At 36.6% G+C, this 12,235-nt stretch overlaps 1 protein-coding gene and 1 long non-coding RNA gene across 2 annotated transcripts; both read right to left on the bottom strand.

The window, feature by feature from the left end:
* Positions 1–1,316: 1,316 nt before the first annotated feature.
* On the bottom strand, positions 1,317–4,304 carry LOC133746253 (uncharacterized). The gene is made up of 2 exons (XM_062174434.1): positions 2,950–4,304; positions 1,317–2,390 (listed from the first exon to the last, which is right to left on the bottom strand). Exon 2 carries the CDS (start codon positions 2,388–2,390, stop codon positions 1,389–1,391), a length of 1,002 nt encoding a protein of 333 aa, XP_062030418.1. The 5' UTR covers positions 2,950–4,304; the 3' UTR covers positions 1,317–1,388.
* A 5,628-nt stretch (positions 4,305–9,932) lies between these two features.
* On the bottom strand, positions 9,933–10,811 carry LOC133743672 (uncharacterized). Its single transcript, XR_009863173.1, has 2 exons — positions 10,350–10,811; positions 9,933–10,129 (listed from the first exon to the last, which is right to left on the bottom strand). It is a non-coding gene; the product is annotated as an uncharacterized LOC133743672 (long non-coding RNA).
* Between the last annotated feature and the right edge of the window lie 1,424 nt (positions 10,812–12,235).

Here is a 12,235-nt window from a genome sequence, read left to right on the forward strand (position 1 = left end):
TACCAACTGGTACGCAGAAAATGGTTGGCTAGCAGTGGGTCTGAAACGAATAAGTAAAGCTGCGTGCAATATTGCATAACCCCATGCAGATATAGGCAGGTTGGTGCGCATAACCAATGCCCTTGCCACCATCTGTAGCCTTTTGATGGTGGCTTCTGCGAGACCATTTTGTGTATGCACATGGGGTACAAGATGCTCTATATCGATCCCAATAGACATGCAATATTCATCAAATGCTTTTGATGTAAACTCTCCAGCGTTATCAAGCCTTATAGACTTGATAGGGTGATCAGGGTGGTGAGCCCTTAAACGTATAGTCTGTGCTAGGAGTTTTGCAGCATTTCTTGTGGACACTAAAGCGACATGTGACCAGTGTGTCGAAGTATCCACCAGAACCATAAAGTACTTAAAATGGTCCGCATTCTGGATGGATAGGTCCACAGATATCTCCTTGTATCCTTTGTAAGAATGGAATGTTTTGTGTTGTATCTTTAGCATAGGAAGGTCTCTATCCTGTTTTTGCTAAAGGGCAGGCTTTGCAAAACGAGTGATGTGCCTTTGAAATAGTCAATGAGGCATAATGGGAGGGAGGTAGTGCTTCTGGTACTTCAGAAGGCAATGACTGCATTTGAGCAATACTAGAACCGACACCTTGCAGTGTGACGGATTTTTGTCCCATTTTATTTTTCACTCGAAAGAAGGGATGTCCATATGAGTTCTTTAAAATACGGATCATCATGTCACGACCGGGGTGCCCTAGGCGGTCATGCCAAAGCCTGTATGAGTCAGTGTCCCACATTTCATTGTTGGTGACAGCATAGGATTCAATGATCCGAATCGTAGTGAGGTACAGTCCACTAGATTGACTCATAAGTTTCTCTAAAATGCGTTTCCTTCCACATTCATTAGAGGTAATATAAAAGTATTCAGTTCCATTCTCACAGTTTGTTTTTACATGATAATCGTTGGCATGAATATCTTTGATACTTAACAAGGTTCGATTAGCTCTTGGTGCATACAGAGCGTATCTCATATTCTTTAGAGTATTTGTATTTATGTAGAATGATAATTTTTTCATCCAAATAATTTTTTCTTTTTCTAGATGTATTGCTTTACATCTTTATAGTGCAATTTTGAACCATGTAAATATGTGTAGTAAATAAATTTGAATAAATTCAGTGCTTCAGAAAATTTGAATAAATTCAGTGCTTCAGAATAAAATTCAAAATTTATTAATAAGCCAACGATAATCAAATCAAGGTCTTTGTTCATAAATCTAATTCATCAAACCATTATTGAAATAAACTTTAAGACCAAGTAATAGTCTAATTAAAAATGAGGCATTATGCCTTCATATCTGTCTTTGGAAAATAAATAGATAAAGCAGGTCAATCAAAATCTAGTGCATCCATTGACTGAGCAAGTTCCTTGTTGCCATTGAGGTCTGCAATTGTGAGGTTGACATCTGAGTCATGGCCTCCTTCTTCCATATAGTGAGTTTCTTGTTCTTTAGACTCCCTATATCTCTTGTAAGTGGCTGCAACTATGTTGCTTGCTTGGCAGTTCTTGTACCAATGCCCAATGATTCCACACCTATAGCATGGTTCATTGCCAACTCTATCCTGTTTGACTGAAGGGTTCTTAGGTGCCTTTTGCACCTTGTTTCCATCACCTCCACGTCCCTTTCCACGTGGTGCATTGTTGCCACGTGGGTAGGGATCGGCACGTTCAAACCTCTTTGCATTGGAGTTCTTTCCACCTTTTATTTTTCCATAATTAGCCTCGGGAATTTTCTTTGTCCCAGTGGGCCTAGCATTGTTGTGCAAGAGATCCTCATTTTGCCTCTCAGCCACTTGCAGTAGGCTGATCAGCTTTTTGAAGGTTGTGATTCTTTTGTTGTCATACTCCAGCCTATACTGGTCCGCTAGTATAAGCGCTGAAGTAGGAAAGGTGGAAAGAGTCTTGTAGATCATATCATCTTCTGTGATTTCCCTTCCACAGAAATTGAGACGTGCCTGTAGGCGCAACATGTCCTTGTTGAAGTCATTGACCCTTTTATAGTCAAGCAAGCAGATTCCATTCCACTGAACAGCCAGTTCTGGGAGCAAAGTGTCATGAATGTTCCCAAAACGTCCCTTAAGGGCATCCCACAGTTTTTTGGGTGTCTTCAACTGAAGGTACTCCCAGCGTAGGCTAGGATCAATATGTCGCCTAAGAAACATTAAGGCATTTGATTTCACCTTGTTAGATAGTTCATCATCTTTGGGATCAGTAATGGTTGCAGTGTAGTCTTTTGCCACAAAGGCAGTTTCCATATCGGAAACCCAACGATGGTACTCAAGTCCTTCTGAGTCCAAGATGTCAAACTCAGGTTGAGTTGGATCAGCCATCTACATAAAACAAGAGAGAAGATATAAATTACGCAGTCATAAAGACATCCACGTAAATTATTTTCCAAACATATGAATTAGATTTCAAGACGAAGATTCGTAATGGTCACATTTTTTTTCGATGCTATGTGAAAATACTTTATCACAGTAAGTGAGTGTATAATGCGCATGAATTTTCATTATCATGGCCAAACGGTATTGATATGTTGCATTAAAAATAATCATAGTACATTTAAATATATCATATAAAAATAAGCTTCATGCTCAAATTTCACAAATATACAACAAATTATATACTACACATAATAATAGCAATAATATATCATGCGTAAAATAAAATATAAATAATAGCATAATACAAAGCATGCGTAGGCATAATTTATATAAACATGCTCAAAATTTCATAATAAAATATAAACAATAAAATATAAAGCATGCTTAAACATAATTATAAATCATGCGTAAATATAATCATAGAAAACATAAATAATAAGGCATGCTCAATAATCCTAATTAAATATACTATAGTATGAAATTAAATAAATAAAAGAAAACATACTTGATTTTGAGTAAATAAAACGATCCTAGCGCACGCGCGTGTTGATGCAGGCGTGCGTAGCGATGTTTTTGGGCTTGGGCCACTTCCTCTTTTTTCAGCAATGGACCACGGGCCTTGTTGTTTGTTTTTCTTTTGCTTGGCCTGCTAAAGTTTTCTTTTTTCTGTGGGCCGTAGGGCCTGTTTCTTGTTTTTTTTTTCGTTTCTAGGCCACACAATTTTTCTTTTCTGGGCATGCAGGTTTTTTTTTTGTCTTGGCCACAGGGCCTGATTCCCCTTTTTTTTCTCTGGGCCGAGGGCCTTTTCTTTGGCCTTCTTTTTTTTCTGTTTTTTTTTTTTTAATTTTATTCTTTGGGCCGGCTCTATATTGTGAGCCTAGTCACCTTCTTTTTTTTTCTTTTTCTTCCTTCTTTCTCTCTCTTCGCGTCTTCTTCTTCCTACAGGTTCTTTGTTTGCAGGTGGGTGGGTACCGATCGATCAGGTTTGCAGGTGGCTGACTCAGGTCGTGGGCGAGCGCCGGTGTCCGGGCGTGGATGTGAAGGCCGGTCTGCAGCGAGGTTGGGCGAGCGCTGCTGTTCGTGCGCCGATCTGGATGTGGAGGCCGGTCTGGGCTGTAGGCGGAGGTGGAGGTGAGCAGCAACGTGGTAGCAGGGGCTGCGCTGGGCAGATCGAAGGCGCTGTGGGCTGGATGCGTCCGTGCTGGGATCGGTGGGCTGCTGGGAGGAGAGGGCGGTGCTTTGTATAGGGGAGCAGGCTGCAGGTGAGCGACTGGGAAGACGGCGCAGATCAGAATCGGGCTGGAGGAGCGTTGGATTGTGCCGGAATTTGGTCGCAGTCGGAGCTGGGCTCGGAACCGTAGCCGGGTCGGGTCTTCTTTGGAGGTTACTTCTAGGTGGGTGTCCAAAAGGAAAGCTTGGGTGTCCAAAGGGAAAGCTTGGCTGCAGGCGGGCTATGCAGTAGCGCGGGGAGCTGGGCTGCGCGGCCGGGGGAGAGAGATTTTTTTTTTTTTTTTGTTTAGGGCGGCAGAGGAAAAAGAAGAAAATATATTTTTTCTTCTAGGGTTTTGGTTGTTGTTTTTTTTTCGACGGAAAGAAACTAGAAAATTAGGATTTTTTTTCTTTTGGCTATTTGTTCTGAGCGTGCTGATAACGTGTTAAAGTGAAATGACAATTGGAATTGGTCTACTCATTTCATTTCATAGTCCCTTTATATAGGGATAGAATTACAACGGAAATATCGATTACATTAATGATACTAAATGCTGATTGATCCGTAATTGTGCTGATTGATGGTAATCACTGATTCCTTGATTCCCTCTCCGTCAGTTGCTTTGACGAAGGCACACAATATGTTTTTCCTTTAACAAATATCTTTTTATATATATCATTTCTTCATTAATCTCCTCTTTTATAATCCTTCTTTCAATAGTTTATTTTATTGTAATTAATCATATTTATTATTAAATACTTTGTATCTTTTTTTTTTTTTTTTTGAAAGCCCACGGGGCAAAATAGATCACAAGCCAGAATAGGCCGTTACATATCATTCCGCTGTCATTTAAGGACATAGACAGACAAGAAGGTAGTAGTAGAACCCACTGTGGTACGTAGAAATAGACCTACTCATTATACATTTCAGACCGTAGAGATAGCGGAGATCCTCCTTTGGTACTACGCCAGAGGCGCTAGAGATCTAGGTTCGTAATATAAGGAAACTTATTGTAATTAGACAAAAAAAACTAAAAACATAGGGTTCGACCAAGGGCCTAAACCGTAGCTCAAATTTAGAAGCTAATGGACTAGGGTAGAAACCCCAACCTAACAACCTGAAGCCCAGTAGGGTAGTCAGCCAAGAAGATCCCCCAAGCCCATCATCCTGGTTCGGGCCCAGTCCACCATCTTCTCCCAACCCTCATTGTACGTCACATTCCGGTCGAGTTCGATCCGACCCATGCCACCAACCCGCCTTGTCGCGATGCACATCACCATGGCAGCGATCCAATCGTCCCGAGCCACGCCGTCGACCTGCGTCACCATCAAACAACACCATCCCCGATCCGGATCTTCACAACCCCGCACCACCACCGATCAAAACCCATGTCGGCATCGCCGGTCCAAGAAACCATTCACGGGGACCGATTACCGGCCTGTAATAGCACAACCATCGCCTTCACCACTAGCTCAGCCGAACCAAACTGACAAAAACCGGGAGAACCCTTTCCGACAAGGCCCTATGAGCAGTAGATATGGATCTCCCGTCTGGTAGCAAACCCCAAGGCGGCGACGAAGCGGGAGGCCACCTAGACCTCCAGGCGCCGCCGGACGAGACCAACTTTGCAACAATGGTGTACGCGGACTTAGGGTTTTAGTTGCTTCGTTCTAAAGAGTTTGTATAAATATTTTGTATCTTAACAAACTACTAATGATATGTATGAGAATTAGTAAAGTATCAAGATTATAAATATTCACTAAAGTTAAATTTTAGTAAATATCTGTGACTCAATATATATTAATTCACTTTAAATTATACTAATGTAATAATATTTGTTTAATATATGTATATATTTTTGAAATAGAGTAGATAATTGATCAACTAGACATTATCCTAAAGTTTCATTTAAAATTTTTATGTTTTTCTCTAAGTTTTCATAGTTTTTGTCCATTTTTTATTGATATCGATATTTTCTCGAAATTTCCTTCGAAATTTCTATTTTTTGAATGGTCGATATTTTCTCAATCTTCGATATTTTGGTCATTTACTTAAAGCACAAATAAGAGTCTCTGAATCTCCTCAACCAGCGCTCCTGCCTCTGCCAAGCACTCACCAAGTCACCAGGCTCAAACATAAGCCTCACTGCCTCCATGGAGTAAGTTTCCACTATCAACGATGATATTACACAACTACATTATTAATAAAATGAGATACTCATAGACTAGAACTTGGACTCCCAAAGCAACAAACTGCCATTTTTTTCCAGCTTAAACAGAGAAAATCCCTACTAAGAAATCGAGGGACAACCTTTGTTGCCATTTCTCTAACTTTTCAACTTTGCTATCGAGTTGTCAGGCAGTATTCTTTCCTTTTCTTTAGAATATTATTCTATTAATTTTTAGTAAACTAAGGTTTTCACGAGGTCACCATATGCTGCAATTTCAAACCACAATTTGAGATTTTAGACTAAGTTTACTATTATTATTTTTAGTTGTAGATCAGCTTGCTAAAGTGTAGACTAATTCGAGATTAAGTTAAACTTGTTTACTAATACATGAAATCATTTTATCTTTATATCAAGCTGGTCTACTTAATATATCAATACATTAATGTACTGTAAACGAATTTTAAATAATTGTTAGATGTATAAAGAGAGTAGTTTACTTTTTCTATAATAGCATTGTGGCAAAACCATAATTCCAAGCTTTGTGCTGATTTTCTAAGCTCACAGGAAAACATAGCTATATGTTAACAATGGGTTCTTTGGATTAGTTACCAACAAGGTGAAAAATCCAATCTTCCAACACTAAGGTAGAAGATGCCTGCAGTCCCATGGATCCAACCCGCAGTGGGGTTCTTGGAATGCAGCATTAATGGGTCCTTTGTTCTTCGTCAAGAACTTGCGGTTTTGAGCGACTTGGCTGGCACTTCACGCGTCTTGTTTTTGTTTTTGTATCTCGGGAAACAAGCATTGATGAGATTTTATCTCAAAAGACTTTGTTAGTTCATGTGGACCATCATACCTTATAGAACGTTGAAACCTATATGATAACTCTATGTAAGCTATGTCGAAATTTCTCTATCCGCATCCAAAATTCAACTTCGAGTTGACAATTTGGCCATTTGCCTAACTCCACACCCGATGACAAGTCCCGGCCGAACATGACTTTGATGTATTGGACAAAAGCATCAAAATACTCCACTTACACGCATCTAACATGTTGATACTCCGATCACTTTAACCATCGGAATGTAAACGCATTTAATGTTTCATCTGAAAAAGCCATAAAATTCGGAAAGTGGTGCCATTTTAATCAACCACTAAATAATTGTACACGTTTCTAATGTAGTAAAAAATTGTAATTGAAAAATGATTCAAAAGCAGTGACGTTAACTTGTAGGAAAATGATTTGTGGCCTCAATGAGGCCTAAGATTTGTGGCCTCAATCTTAGGTGTCATGTCATCCACACACATCACCTATTTGTCAAATCATGTTAGGTAATTATTGAGAAAAATATCATCTTATCCTTCCAAAATCTAATCACTCTAAATTATTTTGGCTTTCTTTTAAAGAAAAATTTAAAGAAAAAAAAAGTAAAAGAAAGCCAAAATTTGTCTTTGTTTCATTTTTTTTTCTTTTCATTACACTCATGCTTAGATTTAAGGGTGGTTCTTCAAATTTGATATTTGGACCTCCATATTTTTTCAATTATCAATAGACTTTGTCAACTCATATGAAAAGACAAATAAGGACAAAGAGAGGGAAAAAAAAAAACAAATACTCTTCGTACCTCCCTCATTAATATTTTTGGACAATTGCATTAATATAACATTCAAACTTTTTTTAGAATTTCCTTATATTACTTATATAAATTTATAATTTACCTAAAATAATAAATTTCTATATATGGCATTATCATTTAATACAAAAGTAAATTCAAAATAATATGATTTGGATTTTCCTTAAACAAATAAATTTATTGAATATTTTGGTGTAGCTATTACTAATTTATAAATTTGAGAACCAAAGTCTTTTCTACAACCATCCATATTGCAAAAAAAAAAAAAAAAAAAAACTGCGATCCAAATTAAAAGAAAAATCTTTATAACTGTCTACTTGCTCGGCCCCTCCAAAAATCACTTTCTGGTTCCGTCATTGAAAGTACACAAAAACTGTAGGCAACTCCCCTCACAAAATTTTTAGTGGTTGAATTGATAGAGATTAAGGAAAACAAAAAACAAAAAATTGTTGAAAATATAGATTTAATTGTTCAATGGTGTTTTGGTAAAATTAAGGAGGTATATTTAGCTTTTTAAGTATTCAAAAAAGTGAATTAGAGGTTTAATAAGTAGGCGAGGTCCAAATATCAAATTTGGAGGTCCAACTAGAACCACCCTAGATTTAAACAACAATTTTTTTAATTTTTTTTTTTCAATCAAGAGTAAAAAAAATTTCATGTAATTTAGTCAATAGATTTGCACGTACGTTCGATTAATAGATTTGCTAACACATGTATATGAATTCAATCTTTGTTGGGTTCCTGCAAATTTTAGAAATATAATGTGAAAAATACATATTCATATGATTGTATATATTATTTTGTTCATTGTTTTCTCTTTATGTAGCTAGAGTTTAAACGTTAGATCTGAATTTGTAATTCAATCTTGGTGACATGCATGTGTGTGGATGACATGGCATGGCATGACATTCAATCTTAGTTAATATTTTTTTTCGTCACCTAATTAAATTCATTAGTGTAATTGATTCACCCCCTAACATCTAAAAGGAAATGTACAAGGGTAAAGTCGGTGTTGCAATAGTATGATGTGGCAAGATATATTATGTGGAATTGAAAATAAAATTTGTGTTTACTTACATGGCATGACACCTAGGATTTGAAGCCACAAATCTTATGCCTCATTGAAGCCCCATATTATTGCCTAGTACATGAATAAATAGCTGGATAATATCAAGTTGAATTCCCTATTGATTATTTAAAAAAAAAATATTAACTATAAGTATTAAGAGTTAAGATTATTTAATAAGTGCTGAGTGACTTAGGACAGTTTGGTATCGTGGTTTGGGACATATAATCACTTATTTAGAACAATTTATACAGATTAGGTGTTCGGTAAACAAATAATAAAACGCGTTATAAAAAAATAATGGTTCATTAACGGATTCAAATTTGCTCACCACCAATACGGCAATACCTTAGTGGTGATACCACCACTCAAAATATAAAACTGTCATGTGTTATAAAATATAATAATATTTAATCTTGATGTTTTATTAAAAAAAAATATTTTAAGTATTAAATAAATTTTATATTACGTGACAAATTTTAATAGAGTGGTAATATCACCTTAACCGCGATTTCAAGAAGCAGGAGTGGTGATGCTTTTTCAAAACTGCGTTTTCTTACTTCACGCGGAACTGGGACAGAATTTTTTCCAATAACACCCTCATTGTTTCTGAAAATTCCTCTCTCTGGGACCCTTCGTCAGTTTCAATCCATTGATTCTATTCCTTTCGTTGTCGCTAATTCTCTCTCTCTTTGTTAGCTACTAGCTAGGTGGGGTGATTTTCATTATTTCCTCAGTTCATGGCATGTGAAGTGTGAACCCAATTTCCTGCATGGACTTCGTTTTCTGATTTGCATCAAAAGCTTAGCTATAATTTATTTGTTTAGTTTCCTAGAATCCAGCAGCTATATTTATGTTGTTTTCTTACTTTTCTTTCTCTTATCTCAATTCTCTATGATGGCGAAATCTTCGCCCTTGATTTGAGTTGTTGAACTTTTATTTAGCTGAGGATATCGGTGATTGAACCCAATCTTTTCTCTTTTCTTTTGGATAATCTTGTACCCAATCTTCGCTTGTATTGATGTCAAGCAGATCATTCCATAATCATGCAGAATATCTCATAGCGGCGTCATGCTCTGGGCATAATGCGAAGGCAATTTGGCAAGAGTCAGGTCCTCCAGAAGATGGTAGAAGAGCTGAATCATATTAGCTAACTAGTTTTTTTTTCTTCTTTTTTTCGGTAAGAGAAATAAAATTACAAATGAAAACCACCAAAACTTAAAATATCCAGTATCAGTTAACTAGTTGATGTAATCTGGGAAAGTGGTTCTTGTTCGTCGAGTCCATTTAATATATATATATATATATATATATATATATATATATATATATATATATATAAATTTGTGCTAAATACGATTGGGGATTGAGCTCTTTTTGCTGAAAGTAAAATCATGAAGACCGAAGATTAAAACTTCCAAGAAAGCATTTCTTTTTGCCTGGAAATTAACAAGACATGAAGATAATTAACCTCATACATTGCAAGCTTTACATATTTGCTATGCTTTTGTCTAATCTATCAGTAGACCTCAAACCAGCTATACGTTATTCATAAACTTGATGAGGGTCTTTCTCCATCAGATTAAGCTTCTCTATCATCTGGAGCTGCAAAGAAGTGTTGGACACAAAACTTTCAGAATGCAAAATATTACAAACTTTGGATCCAGTCAATCTGTCACCTTTTATGATTTTTGAAAAGAGGTACTCATAAACAGAAACAACAAAAAAAATCAACAAATGGGAACCAAGTAATATGAGTCATGAAAACCAAACATAGTAGATCTATTAAGGATACCAAAACATGCAAGTAAAGAAATGACTTAACAGAGGTAGAACGTTCGGTTCGGCACCAGATGTCGTAGGAGAAAAACAAAGGACTGGGAATAGGAAAGGGAGAAACCTTGGGAAATTCAGTAGGGATGGGAGGAATAGGAAAGAAATTTCGGGTTAACTCGGATGAGTTCCAGTAATTTCTTCCCAAGCCTCCCATCCCAACTACAACTTCCTCACAAGTCTACCTTGCCCTCCCAGCCAACTCCAAGGGCTTGCGCACTACTGCTCACCAGTGAGCTCGAGGTACCATATATAGGAGAGGGGGGGGGGGGGGGGGGAGTGGGTAAACCGTAAACCTAACCAAGAGTCGCCAATAATTGTAGCCAGTGGCTTGCTTCCCACTTTGTAAAAGATAAGAAGCAGACAAGCAGTAGCCCCACACGGCCACACCTAGTGCTGGGAAAGTTGGATTGATGCATTGATTCAATGCCGTTGGGGATTGGAACAATTTTCTAAGACGTACACATCAAGGTGAAGGTAGTGGAGTATGAGTCATTTACACTGAAAATGTTTTATCTTGTAGTGGGAATCCTATGCACAAATACGTGTCCATATTTGGCAACACACAAAAAAAACACACACGACAACAATATTTCCACCAAAGGCAACTATTACTCACGCACGTAGTTTGAGAAATCCACCGACCTGCTTTATTAGGAATCCAATATAAATAATAATATCATCAGAAAACCAATATAATGTATTCAAATATGGAGTTAAATTATATTAAATACACTGTTAGGTTATCAATAAAAATATTAATTATAAATATCAAACGTTGATACCATCTTATATGTGTTGGGTCATTTGCACCGTCGGTGCATAGAATAATTTCTCATCCAAATATATGTCTTGAAAAAGAGGTATGTTAAGAATATGAACCATATGTTGAAAAGAATATGACTTTACAGTGTAAATTTTTATAAGAATTTCCGCAATTCTGACAATCGCTGATTGATTTTGGTTATATTACTCATATTATTTTATCAAATATCTACAAAATCTCTCATGATCCGAATTAATATCTAAATTAATAATTAAAAAAATTAATGACTCGAAATATTTGCACAAAATATTAGAATTTCTTAACATGAAATTATATTTTGGATTGAAATATCAAATAGCATATCTATGATAATCCATTATATTCAACATGAGTTGTTATTGAATGTTGGTTCATGAAATTTTTGGTAGGGAGCTTATGCAAAATATATAATCTTCCACATATTGTTGAGAAGTATGGACGCATCATCGAAAAATGAGAGAAGAGGTGCTACAAACAATAAGTCATCCTCGAGCAAGTCTTATTTTAGCTAATATTCTTTGAGTTAATCTTTCTTGAGCTAATGTCACTCAACCTTCACTGAATGAAAATGTTGGAGCACAACAATCCAATATTTAAGTTAGTGTTTTCACCAGTCGAATGTCGTCAACTTCAAATTGATGTTTTACCTGGTTGTTGAGGCTACTATTTATTAAATTATAATTTGAGTAGAAATGATAACTTTATTGATAATGTAGTAACATTACAAAGAGAGTTCTCACGTAGTGGGGCCTGTAAAAATAAGTCTCTCACACATAATGTTACTCTTGCATACATCTGGCAGGTTATAAACACACAAAAAAATTATGGAGTACAAAGAAAACTAACAAATCAACCCCTGTACTACCACCTAATTGTGCAGTCACCATTGGTATATAAAAAATTCTAAATGAGCCTTTGCATTCATCCGATCTAGTAGTGTCTGTCGTAGAGTAGCAGTTATCACCCCAGTTGTTGATATTTTGTCATTAGGGGATGGATGCTTCTCTGCAGTAGATGATTCTTTTCTAGTAAGAGATGATTGTCTTTCCCGTAGGTGATGACTTCTTCCTCAC

Source organism: Rosa rugosa, chromosome 4 (genome assembly GCF_958449725.1).
Source record: "Rosa rugosa chromosome 4, drRosRugo1.1, whole genome shotgun sequence".
NCBI lineage: Eukaryota > Viridiplantae > Streptophyta > Magnoliopsida > Rosales > Rosaceae > Rosa > Rosa rugosa.